The following is a 19,171-nucleotide window of genomic DNA, read 5'->3' on the forward strand; positions in this document are numbered from 1 at the left end:
TGTATATTTTTAAGATTAACTGTCAATTGCTTTGTTTGCTATTATTTTCTCCCATTTTGAAGGCTGTCTTTTCAACTTGCTTATAGTTTCCTTTGTTGTATAAAAGCTTTTCAGTTTAATTAGGTCCCATTTGTTTATTTTTGCTTCTATTTTCATTACTCTGGGAGGTGGGTCATAGAGGATCATGTTGTGATTTATGTCAGAGAGTGTTCTATGTTTTCCTCTAGGAGTTTTACAGTTCCTGGTTTTACATTTATATCTTTGAGTTTATTTTTGTGTATGGTGTTAGGTGTTCTAGTTTCATTCTTTTACAGGTGGTTGAGCAGTTTTCCCAGCACCACCTGTTAAAGAGATTGTCCTTTCTCCATTGTATATTTTTGTCTCCTTTGTCAAAGATAAGGTGTCCATAGGTGCATGGATTTATCTCTGGGCTTTCTATTTTGTTCCATTGATCTATATTTCTGTTTTTGTGCCAATACCACACTGTCTTGACAACTGTAGCTTTATAGTATAGTCTGAAGTCCGGCAGGTTGATTCCTCCAGTTCCATTCTTCTTTCTCAAGATTGTTTTGGCTATTTGAGGTTTTTTGTGTTTCCATACAAATTGTGAAATTAATTATTCTAGTTCTGTGAAAAATGTTATTGGCAGCTTGATAGGGATTGTATTAAATCTGTAGATAGCTTTGGGTAGTATACTCATTTTCAATATGTTGATTCTTCCAATCCACAAACATGGTATATGTCTCCATCTATTTATGTCATCTTTGATTTCTTTCATCAGTGTTTTACAGTTTTCTAAATATAGGTCTTTTGTTTCCTGAGGTCAATTTATTCCTAAGTATTTTATTCTTTTGGACATAATGGTGAATGGGATTGTTTCCTTAATTTCTACATCTATTTTCTCATTGTTAGTATATAGGAAACGCAAGGGATTTATGTGTATTAATTTGATATGAGTTTGATTTAAATAGTTGCTATCCTGACAGGTCACCATCACTGTAACCTGCTTCAACACCCGAGTCTACTCTCCTACTGGCTTATATCAGGAATCCTGATATCAGGAATTCCCATAGCAGCCTGAACGCCAAACATGCAACTTCCAGGCTGGGCAAAAGTTTTACAGCAAACCCACTAAATCAAAGATACATTCTGTAATACTACACTCTTTCTTCTCTCCCTTCCTTTAATTGTTAAAAGGCTCCCAACCCAAAATATTCAAGCCAGAATGCCTCACTGCTGCTGCTGCTAAGTCGCTTCAGTTGTGTCCGACTCTGTGCAACCCCATAGATAGCAGCCCACCAGGCTCCCCTGTCCCTGAGATTCTCCAGGCAAGAACACTGGAGTGGGTTGCCACTTCCTTCTCCAATGCATGAAAGCGAAAAATAAAAGTGAAGTCACTCAGTCGTGTCCGACTCTTAGCGACCCCATAGATGCCAGCCTACCAGGCTCCTCTGCCCATGGGATTTTCCAGGCAAGAGTACTGGAGTGGGTTGCCATTGCCTTCTCCGGAATGTCTCACTAGAAAATTAAGAAACTTCCCTGACAAGGTATCTACTAGTCTGCTTCTCATCCACTGGATGAAGCCCTTAACCTAAAAACAGTTCTGCATTTTTGCCTTAACACATACCTGATGATGAAGCCAGAGTCCTGTTAAAAGTGTCTCCATTTGCTCCAGAAGAATACCTATCCTGTAAGAAAAAAGAAAAGATTAGTTTTCTACCTTGAATAATAAAAATGAGTATAACAACTGGGTTTTGTCCAGAACAAGACAATTAGAGGATGTAAGATTTCCTGGGTCACTGCATGTTCCTTTATTAACTACTCTAAAACATCTTCACTTTAAAATTGTATGTACAGCATACTAATATATTACTTAAAACAATGGTCAGAAAACTATAGCCACAAGCCAAATCTGGTGGGCCACCAGTTTTTAGAAATAAAGTTTTATTGGAAAAAAAGCCATCCTCAACTCATCTAGGTATGTAACAGGCTGCTTCCTCTCAAACAAGTTTCTGATACTAAAGGCAAAACTTTTGAACAGAGCTCTGAAATTCTTCAAAATCAAATTCAGTAATTTAAGCTCTGAAATTCTTCAAAATCAAATTCAATAATTCCAACAAAAAGTGACCTAAAGTTTACAGGTAACACTTCAATTAACTGACTGAATTAGAAAAATCACATTTTTTTTTGTCAAATAAGTTTCTTTAAACCTAAAACTGGAAGGAGTGCACCAAGGTAGGTATTAACATCTTCATGTAATACTTTTGCTCCAAAATTTCTTTCACAAAATACACTGACTTTGAAAAAAAGCTCTTGCCCAGTGGTTGTCAGTGGTGGGGCAGGGATGAGGGGAGTAGGCCTTTGGACAGGAGTCCACCCTTCCTCACCCTACAGAATCCAAAATAAAGCATACTTCCCTTTCCACCAAAAAAAAAAAAAAAACTACCTTTATAAAACTCAAAAGACATTCAATTATTTTTCTAACTTACTAAAAACATACAATAAAATCCTTGAAATGGCTTGAGATTTTGATAACTGCTACAGTAAAAAGTTCCAATTTATGATTACCATAGACGATAAGACAAACCAGAAAAATAATCCGGCTTTCCCGATTTAAAGTGAAACACTGAAGACTTTTTCTTTTCTAGTATCCAAAATACTATTGGATGAATAGAGCCCCCAAAAGGGTTAGTTTTATAAGTGTTGTAACACTCAGCTTCATGTAACTGATAAAAAGTAATGAAACACCCTGGTACCAAACAACTGAAAAATTATTATTACCAAACAATCTTCAGAAGATGAAATTTAACATCCCACATACCCTCTAAGGCAAATTTTGACAAAAAAAGAAAAAAAATTTTTTCAGTAGAATTCATCTTTCATCATAAAAATCCTTAACATTTTTCATTACCTTAAAAATAATTTCATATTCCCTTCCAGCTACTGCATCATTTCTCTGCTCCATTGTAGGCAAAAAATTTTGTCTACATTTGCTGCCTCTATTTTCTCACATTCCCAATTTCCTTCAAGCTACTCTTGCTAGCCTCCATCCTCACCTCTGCACTCAAAAAGCTTATAGTAAGCATATTATGTAATAAAATTACTACTTTTAAGCTTCATCCTGCCAGAGCTCTCAGCAGCATTTGAAACAACAGGCTATCTACTTCCCTCTCTGGCTTAGGGAACACATACTTCCCAGGTTTTCCTCTTGCCCCATGGCCACTCCCTCCACAGTCCCCTTTGCCAGCTCCCCAGTTAACGTACCTTTAAAGTCAAAGTGCCCCACAGTTCATGGCAGAGCTCTTTAAGTCTGTTTTATTCCATCCAACTTTACCCACTCTCAGATTTAAATCCTATTAAAATAGATAAATCCCAAATTTGTACCTACAGCTCTGATTCCTCTCCTAAGCAACAACTACTGACTACTATCCTTACTTAAATCTTTTCTTAGGCATCTGAAATTGAACACTGCAAATACAGAATTCTTGATTTTTTCTCTCCCAAATTGGTTCATCTTCCACATATTTCCCATTTCAGTAAAGAGCACCATCATCCATCTACTTGCTTCAATAAAAAAACTTAGCATCACTCTTGAGTTCCCCATATCCAGCCCATCTAGTCCTAGCAACTATATGTCCACCTGTATCTCCAGGGTCCTCTCCCTTTCTTCCTTTTCTCTTTCCTTCTCAGATTTCATTTTCTACAAATCTTGCCTTATCTTACTATGGTTTAGCCATACTAGATATTTGTTGTTACTCAGTCACTCAGTCATGTCCAACTCTTTGCAACCCCATGGACTGCAGCACTACAGGCCTCCCTGTCCTTTACCATCTTCAACATCTACAACCTCTGTTGTTCAAAGTCATGTCCATTGAGTCACATGATGCCATCCAACCGTTGCATCCTTTGTCATCCCCTTCTCCTCCTGCCATCAGTCTTTCCCAGCATCAGGGTATTTTCTAATGAGTCTGCTCTTCAAATCAGGTAGCCAAAATAGTCAGGACTGATTTCCTTTAGGATTGACAGGTTTGATCTCCTAGCAGTCCATGGGACTCTCAAGAGTCTTCTCTAACATCACAGTTCAAAAGGATCAATCCTTGGCACTTAGCCTTCTTTATGGTCCAACTATCACATCCATACATGACTATTCAAAAAACCATGGCTTAGTCTAGATGGACCTTTGTTGACAAAGTAATGTCTCCACTTTTTAATATGCTATCTAGGATGGTCATAGCTTTTCTTCCAAGGAACAAGCATCTTTTAATTTCATGGCTGCAGTCACCACCTGTGGTGATTCTAGAACCCAGAAAAATGGTCTTTCACTGTTTCCATTGTTTCCCCATCTATTTGCCATGAAGTGATGAGACCAGATGCCATGATCTTCATTTTTTTAATGTTAAATTTAAAGCCAGCCTTTTCACTCTCCTCATTCACTTTCATCAAGAGGCTCTTTAGTTCCTCTTCGCTTTCAACCACAGGGCTGATATCATCTGCATATCTGAGGTTATTGATATTTCTCCCAGGAATCTCGATTCCAGCTTGTGCTACATTCAGCCCAGCATTTCACATGATATACTCTACATATAAGTTAAATAAGCAGGGTGACAATATACAGCCTTGAGGTACTCCTTCCCCAATTTGGAACCAAACCATTGTTTCATGTCCGGTTCTGTCGCTTCTGGCCTTGCATACAGGTTTCTCAGGAGGCAGGTAAGGTGGTCTGGTACTCCCATCTCCTTCAGAATTTTACACAGTTTGAAGTGATCCACATAGTCAAAAGCTTTAGCATAGTCAATGAAGCAGAAGTAGGTTTTTTTTTTACTTCTCTTGCTTTTGCTATGATCCAAAGGATGTTGGCAATTTGATCTCTGGTTCCTCTGCCTTTTCTAAATCCAGCTTGAACATCTGGAAGTTCTCAGTTTATGCTGAAGCCTAGCTTTGAAAATTCTGAGCATTACTCTGCGTGTATGAGTGCAACTGTGTGGTAGTTTGAACATTCTTTGTCATTGCCTTTCTTTGGGAATGGAATGAAAACTGACCTTTTTCAGTCCTGTGGCCACTGCTGAGTTTTCCAAATTTGCTGGTATACTGAGTGCAGCACTTTCACAGCATCATCTTTTAGGATTTGAAATAGCTCTATACTAGCTATAGGAGACTGAATAATGGCCACTCAATGATATCAAGCCCTAGTTTCTGAAATGTGTGTTATATTATTTGAAAAAAAAGTTCTAGCCAATATAACTAAGAATTTGGAAATGAAGAGATTAACCTGGATTATCCAAGTGGGCCCTAAATGTCATCACAAGTGCCCTTATGAAAGGCCAAGGGTATTAACACAAACACAGAGAAGGCCAAGTGAAGACAACAGAAAGAGATGCAGCCACAAGCCAAGGCTGCCTATAACCACCAGAAGTTGAAAGAAGTATGGATTCTCTCCAAGAGCCTACTGAAGGAAAATAGCACTGCTGAGACCATGGTTTCTAACTTCTAGCCTCCAGAACTATAAGAGAAATTTTTCTGTTACTGTAAGCTATCTGAGTCTGAGTGAACTCCGGGAGATGGTGATGAACAGGGAGGCCTGGCGTGCTGCAATTCATGGGGTCGCAGAGAGTTGGACACGACTGAGGGACTGAACTGAACTGTAAGCTATCTAGTTTGTGATCATTGATTACAGCATCTATAGGCAACTAATACATTGTACTTCTTCCTGTTGTCCTGATACCCCAAGTTTGTTCCCTCTTCAGGATCTTTGCACATCATGTGTTACTGGGACTCTTTCAGGTCTCCGGCTTATGAGTCATAGTTTCAAGGAATATTTTCCTCTCCATATGATCTAAATCTACCCATACCAATTTTCTTCCTCTCCCCCTCACACACAGAGAGTTTCCTGATTCTTTTATTACTATTATTATTAAATTATTATTTAATACGTTTCACTATTAGTATGTGATTTTTAATGTGCTTATTCTGCCTCCTCCAGTAAAATACAACATCCATACCAGCAAGCCCCTTATCTATCATGTTCACCACTAGCTCCAGCATCTAATAAGGCTCAAAAAAACTTGTTGAATGAGTCTTAGGTCTTAACATTACCTATTTTTAGAACATTTAGCTATAAAACTTTTATAACCTCTTTACTTATCCAAGTGAACCAATTTAGAAATTTTAAAACAACATTATTTCAAACATTATAAATTTCAAAATGATAATTGTGAATGGACTAATTATCTTAAGCAGTTTCCACTTTAATCACAAGAGTATATGCCTTCTGAAATACACCAGAAAAAAGGCAAAAAGATCAGACAGAAGAGATGAATGTGTAGATTCATCGGTCATTCAATAAGAAATATTACAACTAGCAAGCAAACTCAGTATCCTGTTACAGTCATCACGCTCATCCATTTCATCTCTCACCCCAACAAGGGTGCACGCAATGTGCAAATGCCTAACCATTTCTGGACTACTGTAACTGCGAGATTACCAAATATTTCTCAACCTCACATTTTTTTATTATTCTACCCCCGCATGGTACACTCACTTCAAAAACTAGCACTGGTTCTAAAAACTACCAGAAGAGCAACCTGTTAGTTCAAAATTATATAAGCTTGTGTTAATACTAAATCTCCTTAGAAGGATCCTTAGAAGCGTTCAGAAAAGGTTTATCACATAATAAGAACCTCCTGAATAGCACAGGGAATTCTATTCAATACTCTGTATAGACCTATACAAGAATAGAAGATAAAAAATGATGAATATATGTATATGTATAACTGACCTATTTTGCTGTACAGCAGAAACACAACACTGTAAATCAACCATACTCCCAATTTTTTAAATTAAGAAAAGGCTGATCACAGATATTATTACCAATCCAAGATGATCTCACAGCCAATACAAACTGAACAAAAGGGAAACCCAGTCACTTCTTGAAACAGAAACCCAATTAGACCAACCAATCAAATGGGGCCTTTAAAAGAAAACAGGCTGAAGAAAAGACCTCAGATTTCTCCTACATAAAAATGTCATGTGTTCATTCTTAGCTTCTACACAGCTTATTCAACAAAGACAAGCAAACAAAGCCACTGAATGCATCATGTTCCTTCAAGTCAAGTAGGTCAAATTACTAACTGCACATCTAGCACCAGGTGTTAAGTTTGTGGACAAATGCAAAAAATTTACTACAAATTGGCCCCACACAGATATGTACTATGAATCGTAAGATAGAAATATTGACATAATTAATATTTAATCAGTATGACCAATATCAAGAAACAAAGTATGTTACTGAATAGCACAAAGACTCCCAAAAGGTAAATCTGGAAGCCTGACAGTTGACCATCCTCAATTTCAGATACCCTTTGCAATAACCATGCACAACATGCTACAGTGCAGTATACCGTTTGAATAATACTTAGTGAAGACAAAATCTCAGAGTAAGAAAAAGTAAAAATTAGACAAGTCTAAGTGGAAGAACATCTGTACCTGTGAGTTAAACTGTGTTATTAGAACAAATCTACCAAGAACCTGGGAAAAAAAGAACCATAAAAAATTATTTGACCAAGTAATTCCATTTTGGAAAAAAATACTCCCAAATTAAATAATAAACTGTAGATATTCATGACAATACTACAGAGCAAAGATAACACTTTAATTTCTACCAACAGAAAATTAATTATGTTATGGTAGTTATTGGAGAAGGCAACGGCACCCCACTCCAGTACTCTTGCCTGGAAAATCCCATGGATGGAGCAGCCTGGTAGGCTGCAGTCCATGGGGTTGCCAAGAGTTGGACACGACTGAGGGACTTCACTTTCACTTTTCACTTTCATACATTGGAGAAGGAAATGGCAGCCCACTCCAGTGTTCTTGCCTGGAGAATCCCAGGGATGGGGGAGCCTAGTGGGCTGCCGTCTATGGGGTCGCACAGAGTCGGACACGACTGAAGTGACTTAGCAGTATGGTAGTTATAGTCCATTAAATACTATATAACCATAAAAAATTATTTTTAGGAAGTTAGTAATATGGAATAGCTAGTGCTGAAGAGTGAAAAAGCTGAAATCAAAAATTGCTATTATGTACAATCATTACAATCCATATAAAAATGTGTTTGGGAAATATAGACGAAAATTTACTAAAACCTCAACAGAGCATTTGTGCTAGTGAGCAAGACTGTTAGGTAATGTTTCTCCTCTTTTAGTTTTACAATATTTTATGATATTGTAACATAAAGATGACTATAAAAAGATAACATACAAAAAAATGTTATTTCTAAAATAAGTCCCAAAGCAAGAAACATGATAAACTCAGATTAACATCTTAGGTATTTTAATCTAAACTTTAAATGCAAACAGACCAAATTCAAGACAGACAAAGAATTAAATCTTATGTTTTGGGGTAAATTAAGAATTTCTACTAAGACATCACTTGAAATAGAAAGTGTCAGAATTGACTAACATAAATACAAACTGGAAATCCTAAAAGGAAAACAAACTGACTTTTGGAGACATTTTCAAGTAGATAACATTTACGTAAAAGCAATCCATTAAATACACTGTCTTCCAAAGCAGACTCTGTTCACCATCTTAAAGTCAAAACTAAAATTCAAAAACCCACTCCATAACCCCCTCATCTAAATTACAGTGTAACTCTTAAAAAGCTATTGAGGGAAAAGATCTGCAGATTTGTACATCTGAAGATCAAACTGATGTTACCATCTGAACCAGCCCAATGTTTTCATTTTGAGAGCCCTGCTTGTATAAAACCAATTTTCAGAATTCAAATTGCCACCCAAAAACAAAATTTTTTTTTCCATTTTCTATACAACTGTATCTCAGAGCCATTCAACCACATTAACACAAGCTTGCCTTCACCCACAATAAGTTCTAAATCATTGAGATTTAAATTAAGTTGCTAATAATATTATACCCATTTTACGTTTTAATTATTAAATTATGTCAGACTGTTTTCTTCTATTTGAGGCTTAGCATGCTTCATCATTCCCTATAAGACAGTTAATAACAATCACGTGGAGAAGCACAGCATGCATGCTTCCCACCACAGATGAACTTTCTCACCATAGAGATTTTCAACTTTGATAAAATCTGTAGCATTCAATAACTACAAACTTTAAATTTTATTACCTTCTCAAATACAGGAACATAGGAAGACACATGAGGTTTGATTATTTCTGCTTCCCAATCTTCATCTCCCATGGTGGCTTCCAGTTCAGTTTTTATAAAAATACAAACATGCACATTTAGGCTCAGTCAGAATCAGAGATCAGAGTTGTACCTTTAAAAGCATAAATCATCTTTTCACACATATACCTCCAAACTACACAATTAACTGTTGTTCCTCCCCAAAAGTTTTTGCAGAAAGGGCAATTAAAGTTTTATTTCTTACCGAGAGATACCATTTATATTCATCCTTTTGGCTCAGACAGTAAAGAATCCGCCTGCAATGCGGGAGACCTGGATTCGATCCCTGGGTTGGGAAGATCCCCTGGAGAAGGGAATGGCTACCCACTCCAGTATTCTGGCCTGGAGAATTCCATGGACTGTATAGTCCATGGGGTCCCAAAGAGTCAGACACTACTGAGCGACTTCCAATTTTTTACCTTAAAAAATTAGTTGAACCACTTATCTAATCACTCTAGCAACCACCATGTCCCGGTGAAGTTTAGGCTTTTCCCCAAAATCTGTTGATAGAATTTATTTTCTCACCGAAGGGTTCCCAATACGTCTTACTGAATATTAAGAGGGAGGGGAAATTTTTCAGATACTACTCAAGATTTCTCCCTTCAAAACTGGGTACGACGTTTCGCGTGGGGTTTATTTAGTTTCTTTGGCGGGGGAGGGGGAGACTGACCAGGGCTCAAGGCCTTGAAGTTTGGCAGGGAAGGAAGGGGTGATTAGGTGGCCCGAATGTCTCCAACAAACAACTAGTTTCCCGAAAGAGAGTGTATACACGAGTAGTTCTACAACCATCCGTGTTCGGAGAAAAATCTGAACACGGATGGTGTAGTACCAGGTGGTCAAAAATGCTCCTTCACCTTTCCTGCAGGCCTCAACTCCAGATTTCGGACACGCACCGTGCTACTGGACTCTCCGGCAGGAAGCAGAAAGACCCCAAAGGACGGCTTCAAACCCCTACCCACCCCAACAGTTCTTCACTTGGCCCGAAGTCCAGCTACTACTAGGAAGCCCAGAGCGTTGGGACGAAACCCGTACTGGGAAAAGAGCCGGCGGCCCACTCACCTCTCCGCAGCTTGCTCTCCCGGGGTCCTCACAGGCGCTGACGCGGCTTAAACGGCTGCACGTGCAGGACGCAGACTGCGTCTGGTGCGCTGATCCAACAACAAATGGCACCAGGCGACGAGCTCCATCAGCCAATCAGCATCAGGCAGCCATGTCGTCCCGCCCCCATCTCCCGCCTCTCCTACCCTACGCGTTCGCGTTCGAGGCCGCCATCCGCTGACCCATTACGTTCCGGACAGAATGGCCCGTTAGGCCTTGGGGTACACGGCTGACCGTGGGTCACTTTCTCTGGATGCTTGTGCGAGGTCCTCGATCTGGAGAGGCTATAGAATTTTCCTATGTAAGCACTGCAAGTCAAAGTTTAAACTAGAAGAGGAATTAGAACGTCCTCCTACCTACCTCTTTAAGCTTTCTCTCCTTTTTTGCCTACTGCAGTCCCTGGCAGTTGGCCTCTATTTCTGAGGTGCTTGCTTCACATCCAGGGGGTTCCCAGGTACCACAAAGTACGGCTGAGGCCGGGGGCGGTGGTGTATTTATTTTTCTTCCCAGACCGAAGGATGAAACTGTCAGGCCGATACCTAGGAGGCTGTGAAGACAGTAACTTGTCTTACAGAGCTAGAGGTCGAATTCTTTGGGCACCCTCTGATCCAGAAAGAAGTAAATTGTGCTGGTGAAGTTCGTTCATTTGATTTGTGACCCACCTATTTATAGCCCTACTTACTGACCAAACCTAAGGATGTCCGAAGGTACTTCGGACTTCCACTCATCAACCGGTTAGTGTTTGTTCTGTCCCACAAAAAGTCAGGAAAAACTTTCCATATTTTCCCATCCCTCCGAAAGGCGTAACAACAGACCGCTGGAAAAAATACCATTTTTATTTTTGGCTTTATTTTCATCATTTTCCATGCTCTGAATCTTTTAATAAATTCCTAAATAGTTCAGAAATGTAAGTCCCAAAACAGTCTGACACTCAGGCATAGAGGCTGAGGTACTTTATGGAACACTTTATACTTTCCATCTCTAGAACCATCATTATTGGTCTCTTTAATTAAAAATACTTATTTTCTTTGAATCCTTAAAAAGGATTTATTTAGTTAGCAGATTTATTTAGTTAGTTGTCAGACTATTATCAAGGTAAATTATCTTTAAAAGATTACATTTAACAAAAGTGAAACCAGAATATTTTTATAATTTTTATTTTTTCATTTTTAATAATTTCTATTTTTAAACAAAATTTTTACATCATACTCTTGAGGCATCTTATACTTTCAACTGTATATCTATGGGGGAGAGTTACCAACACTCTTTCTGATGCTCTGAATTTGTACACAGTTTCTTCTGATGTATTTTTACTCACTTTGAATTGAATGTTCTTTCAACATTTTTTATGTTGTGGGAAAATATGTATTAAGTGAAAATAACAAGATACGAAATTGTGTAAATAGAATGATAACCAACTAGATTTTTTATTTTAGGAATGGAAAGCTTGGAAATATTTTCTAAAATGAGCATTTATTTTTAAAAACACTTGGCAAACATTATCTGCTGTTAATTCTAGAAGAAATTTTTGTGCTTTCAGGTATTGCAATGAAATAGTTCCTTTATGAAACACTCAATATAATCCTTGAGAGCTGCTGGTTAAGAAAAAGTGCATTCTGATGAGAACTAAAGTTCAGTATTGAGTAAAGGATAAACAATGGATAAAAATCATGCAATTCAAAAATTGAACATAAACAGTGAAAAAAGACAAGCACGGTTTAGTAAACACTTGCTCCTTAATGGGTGTCTCAAGAAAGTCACTTCAGTCGTGTCCGACTCTGTGTGACCCCATAGATGGCAGCTCACCAGGCTCCCCCGTCCCTGGGATTCTCCAGGCAAGAACACTGGAGTGGGTTGCCATTTCCTTCTCCAATGCATGAAAGTGAAAAGTGAAAGTAAATTTGCTCAGTCCTATCCGACTCTTAGCGACCCCATGGATTGCAGCCTACCAGGCTCCTCCATCCATGCGATTTTCCAGGCAAGAGTATTCTATTTTCTTGTTCTCACTAACAGATCCTAAGTTACTGGTAGTAATAAATCACAATGTATGGAAAAGGCATGGATTCATTCATTAGTTAAATAGGCTTTAAATGAGCACCTACTGTATGCCAGGTATTATGCTAAATGTTCCAGGTAAAATTAGCTTCTCAAGGAACATTCTAGTGACAAGAATGGCAATGACCAATGGAATTTAAACCTTAACATTCTTATCTCAAAAGATTCCCTGGAAAGCTTATGTAATGTTTCTCCAAATTCCCTGCTGCTGCTGCTGCTAAGTTGCTTCAGTCGTGTCCGACTCTGTGCAACACCATGGACGGCAGCCCACCAGGCTCCCCCATCCTTGAGATTCTCCAGGCAAGAACACTGGAGTAGGTTGCCAGTTCCTTCTCCACCAAATTCCCTAAATCCCCTATAATAAGGTAGGAGAAGATTTTCCTCAAAGCTGTCTCCCAGTTTGGAATCAATGTAGTTAGTTCAAAGTAATGCATATAAAGATGACTGATAGAGATTTTATGTTCTTAGCATTCTTTCCACATTATTCAAGTAATGATTTTTTAATTGATGTGTACTGTGCCTTGCACCATGTCAACTCTATTAAAAATTCTTTTAATCTACCAGTAGTACGTGGGGCTTCCCTGGTGATTCAGTGGTAAAGAACCTGCTTGCCAATGCGGGAGACATAGGTTCAATCCCTGGGTCCAAAGACTTCCTGGAGAAAGAAATGGCAACCCACTCCAGTACTCTTGCCTGGGAAATCCCATGGACAGAGGAGCCTGGTGGGCTAGAGTCTATGGTGTCACTAAAGAGTCAGGCACGACTTACTGAACAACAACAAACAGTACAAAAATGGATTACCTCACGTGGGGGAGAATTAGATGTTCATCTTTAAGTATTATAAATATTGAGAATATTTATATTATGTGCATAAGCATACAATAGGCTAAAAAAAATTAAATACTCCAGGTTGGAGCCCTATAAATCAACACAGAAACAAGGTGGAGTGGGTTATAATGTCTCAGACAGTTAGCGCATCTTGTACTAGTGAAACATCTAAGGAAGAAAGCAACTTGGACAGGGGTTTTCAGCATACCAAGCAGGGTTCAGAGGGGCCAAAATAACTATTTTTCAAGTAATGGCTAAGGCAGTGTTTATGAATGTGTGGTACTCATACCACTGATTTTAGGCAACTCATAGACAATTTTCATTTTGATAGTCATTTTAGTGTATTTATTTAATAGCTTAGTATATATTAGATACATTCATCAGTGCATATGTTGATAATGAACCCTGTTAGAGAAGCTTCGAGGTAACAGGCACCCTCTTACATCACTGTTGGGGATGTTCCACGGCCTAAACCTTGAGGGAAGGGAATTTGACAACATCTAGCAAAATCACATGTGCATTTACCCCTGGATCCTATAATCCTACTTCTAGAATTTATCTCAAAGATACACTAACAAAAATATAAAAGGACAAATCTGCTGTTCATTTGCTCAATTGTGTCCAACTCTGCAACCCCATGGATTGCTGCATGCCAGGCTTCCCTGTCCTTCACCATCTCCTGGAGCTTGCTCAAACTCATGTCCATTGAATCAATGATGCCATCCAACTATCACATCCTCTCCTCTATTCAACTATCATCTCCTTCTCCTCTTGCCTTCAGTCTTTCCCCAGCATCAGGGTTTTTTCTAATGAGTCAGCTCTTCATGTCAGGTAGCCAAAGTATTGGACCCTCAGTTCAGCATCAGTCCTTCTAATGAATATTCAGGATTGATTTCATTTACGATTGACTGGTTTGATCTCCTTGAAGCCCAAGGGACTCTCAAAAGTCTTCTCCAACACCACAATTCAAAAGCATGAATTCTTTGGCATTCAGCTTCTTTATAGTCCAAGTCTCACATCCATACATGACTACTGGAAAAACCATAGCTTTGACTAGATGGACCTTTGTCAGCAAAGTAATGTGTCTGTTTTTTAATACACTGTCTAGGTTTGTCATGGAGAAGGCAATGGCAACCCACTCCAGTACTCTTGCCTGGAAAATCCCATGGACGGAGCAGCCTGGTAGGCTGCAGTCCATGGGGTCGCTAGGAGTCAGACACGACTGAGTGACTTCACTTTCACTTTTCACTTTCATGCATTGGAGAAGGAAATGGCAACCCACTCCAGTGTTCTTGCCTGGAGAATCCCAGGGACGGGGGAGCCTGGTGGGCTGCTGTCTATGGGGTCGCACAGAGTCGGACATGACTGAAGTGACTTAGCAGCAGGAGCAGCAGGTTTGTCATAACTTTTCTTCCAAGGAGCAAGCGTCTTTTAATTTCATGGCTACATTCACCATCTTAGGTGATTTTGGAGCCTCCCAAAATAAAGTCTGTCACTGTTTCCACAAAGTTATTAACGGCAGAACTAAAAGTTAACCAGAAATAAGCCCAAAATCCTTCAATAGCAGACCAAAACATCCACCCATGTAGTTGAAGGGGCAGAAAACTTTTCCCTTCTTGCTTTGTAGACTTTTTGGCTGGCCCAATAATTAAGCTGACATTAAACAAAAGGAGAAAAACAATTTTAATTTCATACATACAGGAGTCACATAAAAATATGAGACTCAAAGAAGTGACCAGGGGTTTTCTTGGTGGCTCAGTATCAATGTAATGTCCTTCCAGTGCATATTCAGGGTTTATTAACTTTAGGATTGACTGGTTTGATCTCTTTGCAGTCCAAGGGACTCTCATAGTCTCCTCTAGCACCACAATTTGAAAGCATCAATTCTTCGGTGCTCAGCTTTCCTTATGGTCCAACTCTCACATCCCTACATGATTACTGGAAAAACCATAGTTTTCTACTATATGGACCTTTGTTGGCAAACTGATGTCTCTGCTTTTTTTTAATATGCTATCTAGGTTGTTCACAGCATTTCTTCCAAGGAGCAAGTGTCTTTTGATTTCATGGCTGCAGCCACTGTCTGCAGTGATTTTGGAGCCAAAGAAAAAATCTGGCACTATTTCCATTTTTTCTCCATCTATTTGCCATGAAGTGATGGGAACAGATGCTGTGATCTTTGTTTTTTGAATGTTGCGTCTTAAGCCAGCCTTCTCACTCTCTTCTTTCACCCTCCTCAAGAAGTTCTTTAGTTCCTCTTTACTTTTTGCTATTAGAGTGGTACTATCTGCATATTTGAGGTTGTTGATATTTCTCCAGGCAATCTCGGTTCTAGTTTATGAGTCATCCAACCTGACATTTCACATGATGTACTCTGCACAGAAGTTATATAAGCAGGATGACAATATAATCCTTGATATTGACATACTCAATTTTGAACCAGTCTTTTGATCCATGTCCAGTTCTAACTGTTGCTTCTTGTCCTGCATACAGGTTTCTCAGGAGACAGGTAAGGTGATCTGGTATTCCCATCTCTTTAAGAATTTTCCAGGTTGTCGTGATCTACACAGTCACAGGCTTTAGTGTAGTCAAGTATGTTAGGTCAAGTATGCTGGCTTCTATCTAAAGAGATATATCTGCTTATATATTTTTTAATGGAAGGATAAGCCAAAAATTATAAAATGACTAAGAGAGAATAGGTGAAGAAGGAGAAGAATGTCAGACTTCTCTGAATGAGTGGATTTGATTGTGAAACCATGTGATTGTTATACAAAATTATAAAACTAAATCAAATCAAAATTTAAAAAGGCAATCTTTAAAGTTAATGCAAAAAAACAAATGCACTTAAATGGGTATTTAGTTAGTGGCTTAACCACACAGAAATGTATTTCAAATGCTTTAAAATATAGTAATTTGACCATATGTCCCTAGTGAGATATATCATAAGGCAAACAATACTGCATAAAATCCACCAATTCTGTAGTTCATATTGTCAGTAATAAACTGGTACATAATTAAGTTATTATTGTTTAAGAAGTAAGATTTTTCAGTGTGAGAGAAAAGAAATTGAAAAAGAAAAGCAGAGGTTAAGAAATAACCCTATACTCTCAAATTTGAACTAGAAATATCAGTATGAACTCATGATATATTATCTCCTTAAAAAAAAAATAAAAAATTTACAACACAAAGACTTCCTTACTCTGCCCACTAAAAAAACTTAGCAACTATGACAAACCCATCAGCAGTACACATGCTAGCACATAGACTAATGTTGACTTGAAACAAAAACACTGCTAAATATTTCTCCAGCAAAGATTTGTTTATTCAGGATCAGAAGAGAGCTGCAGTTTGGGGTCGGCAGCCATCCCAACCCACATGCAAGCCCTGGCATGGCAAAGGAAGGAGAACACTTTTATAGAAAGGAGAAAGGCTTGTCAAAGTACCTGCACAATAAGATGGGTTCCTCATAGCTCTAGAGGAGTTCCCCAGGTAGGGATAACCACTTCTAAAAAGACTTTAGCCACAGAAGAGGTAGTCTGTCTTCAAGGAAAGTCTTCAGTCCAGTGCACAAACATAAAGATCATGACTAAAACAAACAGCTCATGGCTTTTCACTGAGTCCTTGTCAGGAAAGGAGTCTTTCCTCTTCCTGTTGGGTTCTATTATCATCACAGGTTACAAGAGCTCCCCCTTCTGGTCTCCCAACTCTACTTAACTGAGGTTTCTGTTCATTAATTTTTTACATCTTCCCCTTTTGATCAGGATTTTTCTCTGAAAGCATTGCTGATCAAGAGTCAGGGTTTCTCGTTTTAACAGCTTTTTGTCCCTCAATGTCACAAAGGACCATTACTGGGCATAGTGTCTCACGTTAGATTGGAAACCCATTAATGTCAAATATGAATAACAAGGAGGGGAAGGAGGGAAGACTGTCAAGCACTTTTTATCTAAAGTCCTGTTAACAAAATAATTATATCAGAGATCTTCTGAAGTATTATGCCATTATCAAAGGTTTGGCAGCAAACTTCCAACAGGCCTGGTCTACATATCTAGGGAAAGTTGTCTCATCAGATGTCATCTGCTTCAATTCTGGAAAATCTTCACTTTCATGTCACCAGACGACGTGCAGTTTCAGTCAGGGTTTGGTGCTTTCTTTAGGTGTAGCTCAGGAATCCAAGAGTTTATTCTTTGGTGTCTGGAGGGACAAAGGTTGTTTGGAGTACTCAATAAAGGGCTTTCCAACAAGACTGGAGAGAATTCTTCTGGATGTATCTTTTCTAATAAATGAAATCTCCAAGTTGCAAGTCATGACACTTAGGGTCTTTGTCCCCCAAGGGTGCCATTTGAAAAGACTGATCTACCAAAACATGGTTATTTTTAATAGAAGCCATTATGCATTTGCAATACTGGAGTTCCTCTCCTTTTATCAGTTGTGCATCAAAAGAAGCAGGAGCCAAGTTCACTGAATATATTGTGACTATATCTAAGAGCTTATAAATTCCAAAAGGAATGGATGTGAGATTTAGAGGAATCATAGCAAGGCTTTAGGCCTCTCTGAATTTTGCCAATTGAATCTTAACAACACCCTTCATGTGTTAGACTAAACCAGAGGACTAAGGATGGTAAGCACAGTGAAAGTGATATAAAGCCAGCCAAACAGCACAGACTTGTCAAAGTACCTGGCCAATAAGATGGGCTCCTCATAGTTCTAGAAGAGTTCCCCAGGTAGGGGTGATCTTTTTCAAAAGGACTTTAACCACAGAAGAAGTAGTAGTCTGTCTTCAAAGAAAGGCTTCATTCAGTCCAGTGTGAAAACATATAAACCATGTCTAAAACATACTTATATGCATTAGATGGAGGAACTTGTATGAAATCCACCTGCCAGACCTCAGATGGTCCACAATGCAATTTAAATCGTCCAGGATGTAATACAAACCAGCTTCCCAGGTTTGTATTTTGAACAAGTGAGACAAGTGAGGTAGGCACTTTTTGCAGCCTTGTTGTTTCCCCACCAGTATTGATTCATGAAGGCTATTATTTTGTCAGTATACTAATTGTTTAATTCATATATAGTAGTGAAGAGTGGGAATTTTAGACTCTTCAGCAGGACTGGATTATTATTTGGTCCAAAACACAGTTTTTAAATAACCAACACTTAAAATTTTACTTCCACTGGAAGAAGGAAGCCATGTTGTTTCCACATTCTGAAATCATGAACTACTTCAAAAACATGTCTACTAACGGTATAAATATTGGCAGTTTTGTCCTTGACTAAAGTACAAGCCCATGTAAGAGCATATAATTTAGTGTATTGGGCTGAAGTAGTTATGGATAAAGATGCTGCCTCAACAACATCAAAAAGAATTGTTACAGCATACCCAACACAATATTTTCCATTGTCACCTTTCAAATAAGAACCATCAGTAAATCATGAGAAAGAAATATTACACAGTGGAATTTCCTTTAGATCATTATAAGAATTCAGGGGGTGATCCATCAGTATTAAGCAGTCATGAGGTACTTGATGAGTGACAGAGAGAAGAGAAATAATCAGGCTAAGGTTATTACAAGGTAAAAGAGTTATGTGAAGGACAGTTAACCAAAGTACTTCACCGGAGTTGAGGCAGCTGTCTGAGGAATGTTGAATGTGATGGGAATTCTGCTGTGTGTGTGTGCTTAGTCATGTCCAACTCTTTGCAGCCCCATGGACTATAGCCCCCCCGCCAGGCTCCTCTGTCCATGAAACTTTCGACACAAGAATACTGGAGGGGTGGTCACTTCCTACTTTAGGGGCTCTTCCCGACCTAGAGATCGAACCTCCGTCTCTTGCATCTCCTGTACTGGCAAGCAGATTCTTTACAACTAGTGCCACCTGGAAGCCCTGAGCTGCTGCTGCCTCAGCGGATATGCATAATTTTGTAACAATCTAAACACTAAAAGATGATGCTGTGAAAGTGCCAATATGCCAGCAAATTTGGAAAACTCAGCAGTGGGCACAGG

The 19,171-nt window shown here is 38.8% G+C and overlaps 1 protein-coding gene across 2 annotated transcripts in view; it reads right to left on the minus strand.

Moving 5' to 3' along the window:
* The window catches only part of DDX4 (DEAD-box helicase 4), a 76,762-nt gene extending 66,467 nt beyond the window's left edge, over window positions 1–10,295 (minus strand). For both annotated transcript variants that reach the window (XM_042233781.2, XM_027980068.3), the window contains exons 1-3: window positions 10,257–10,295; window positions 9,141–9,217; window positions 1,628–1,688 (exon numbers count right to left, since the gene is read on the minus strand). In XM_042233781.2, coding sequence (XP_042089715.1) covers window positions 1,628–1,688; window positions 9,141–9,212 — 133 coding nt within the window. In that variant the 5' untranslated portion in view covers window positions 9,213–9,217; window positions 10,257–10,295. The remainder of the gene's footprint in view (window positions 1–1,627; window positions 1,689–9,140; window positions 9,218–10,256) is intronic.
* Between the last annotated feature and the right edge of the window lie 8,876 nt (window positions 10,296–19,171).

Source organism: Ovis aries, chromosome 16 (genome assembly GCF_016772045.2).
Source record: "Ovis aries strain OAR_USU_Benz2616 breed Rambouillet chromosome 16, ARS-UI_Ramb_v3.0, whole genome shotgun sequence".
Lineage (NCBI taxonomy): Eukaryota > Metazoa > Chordata > Mammalia > Artiodactyla > Bovidae > Ovis > Ovis aries.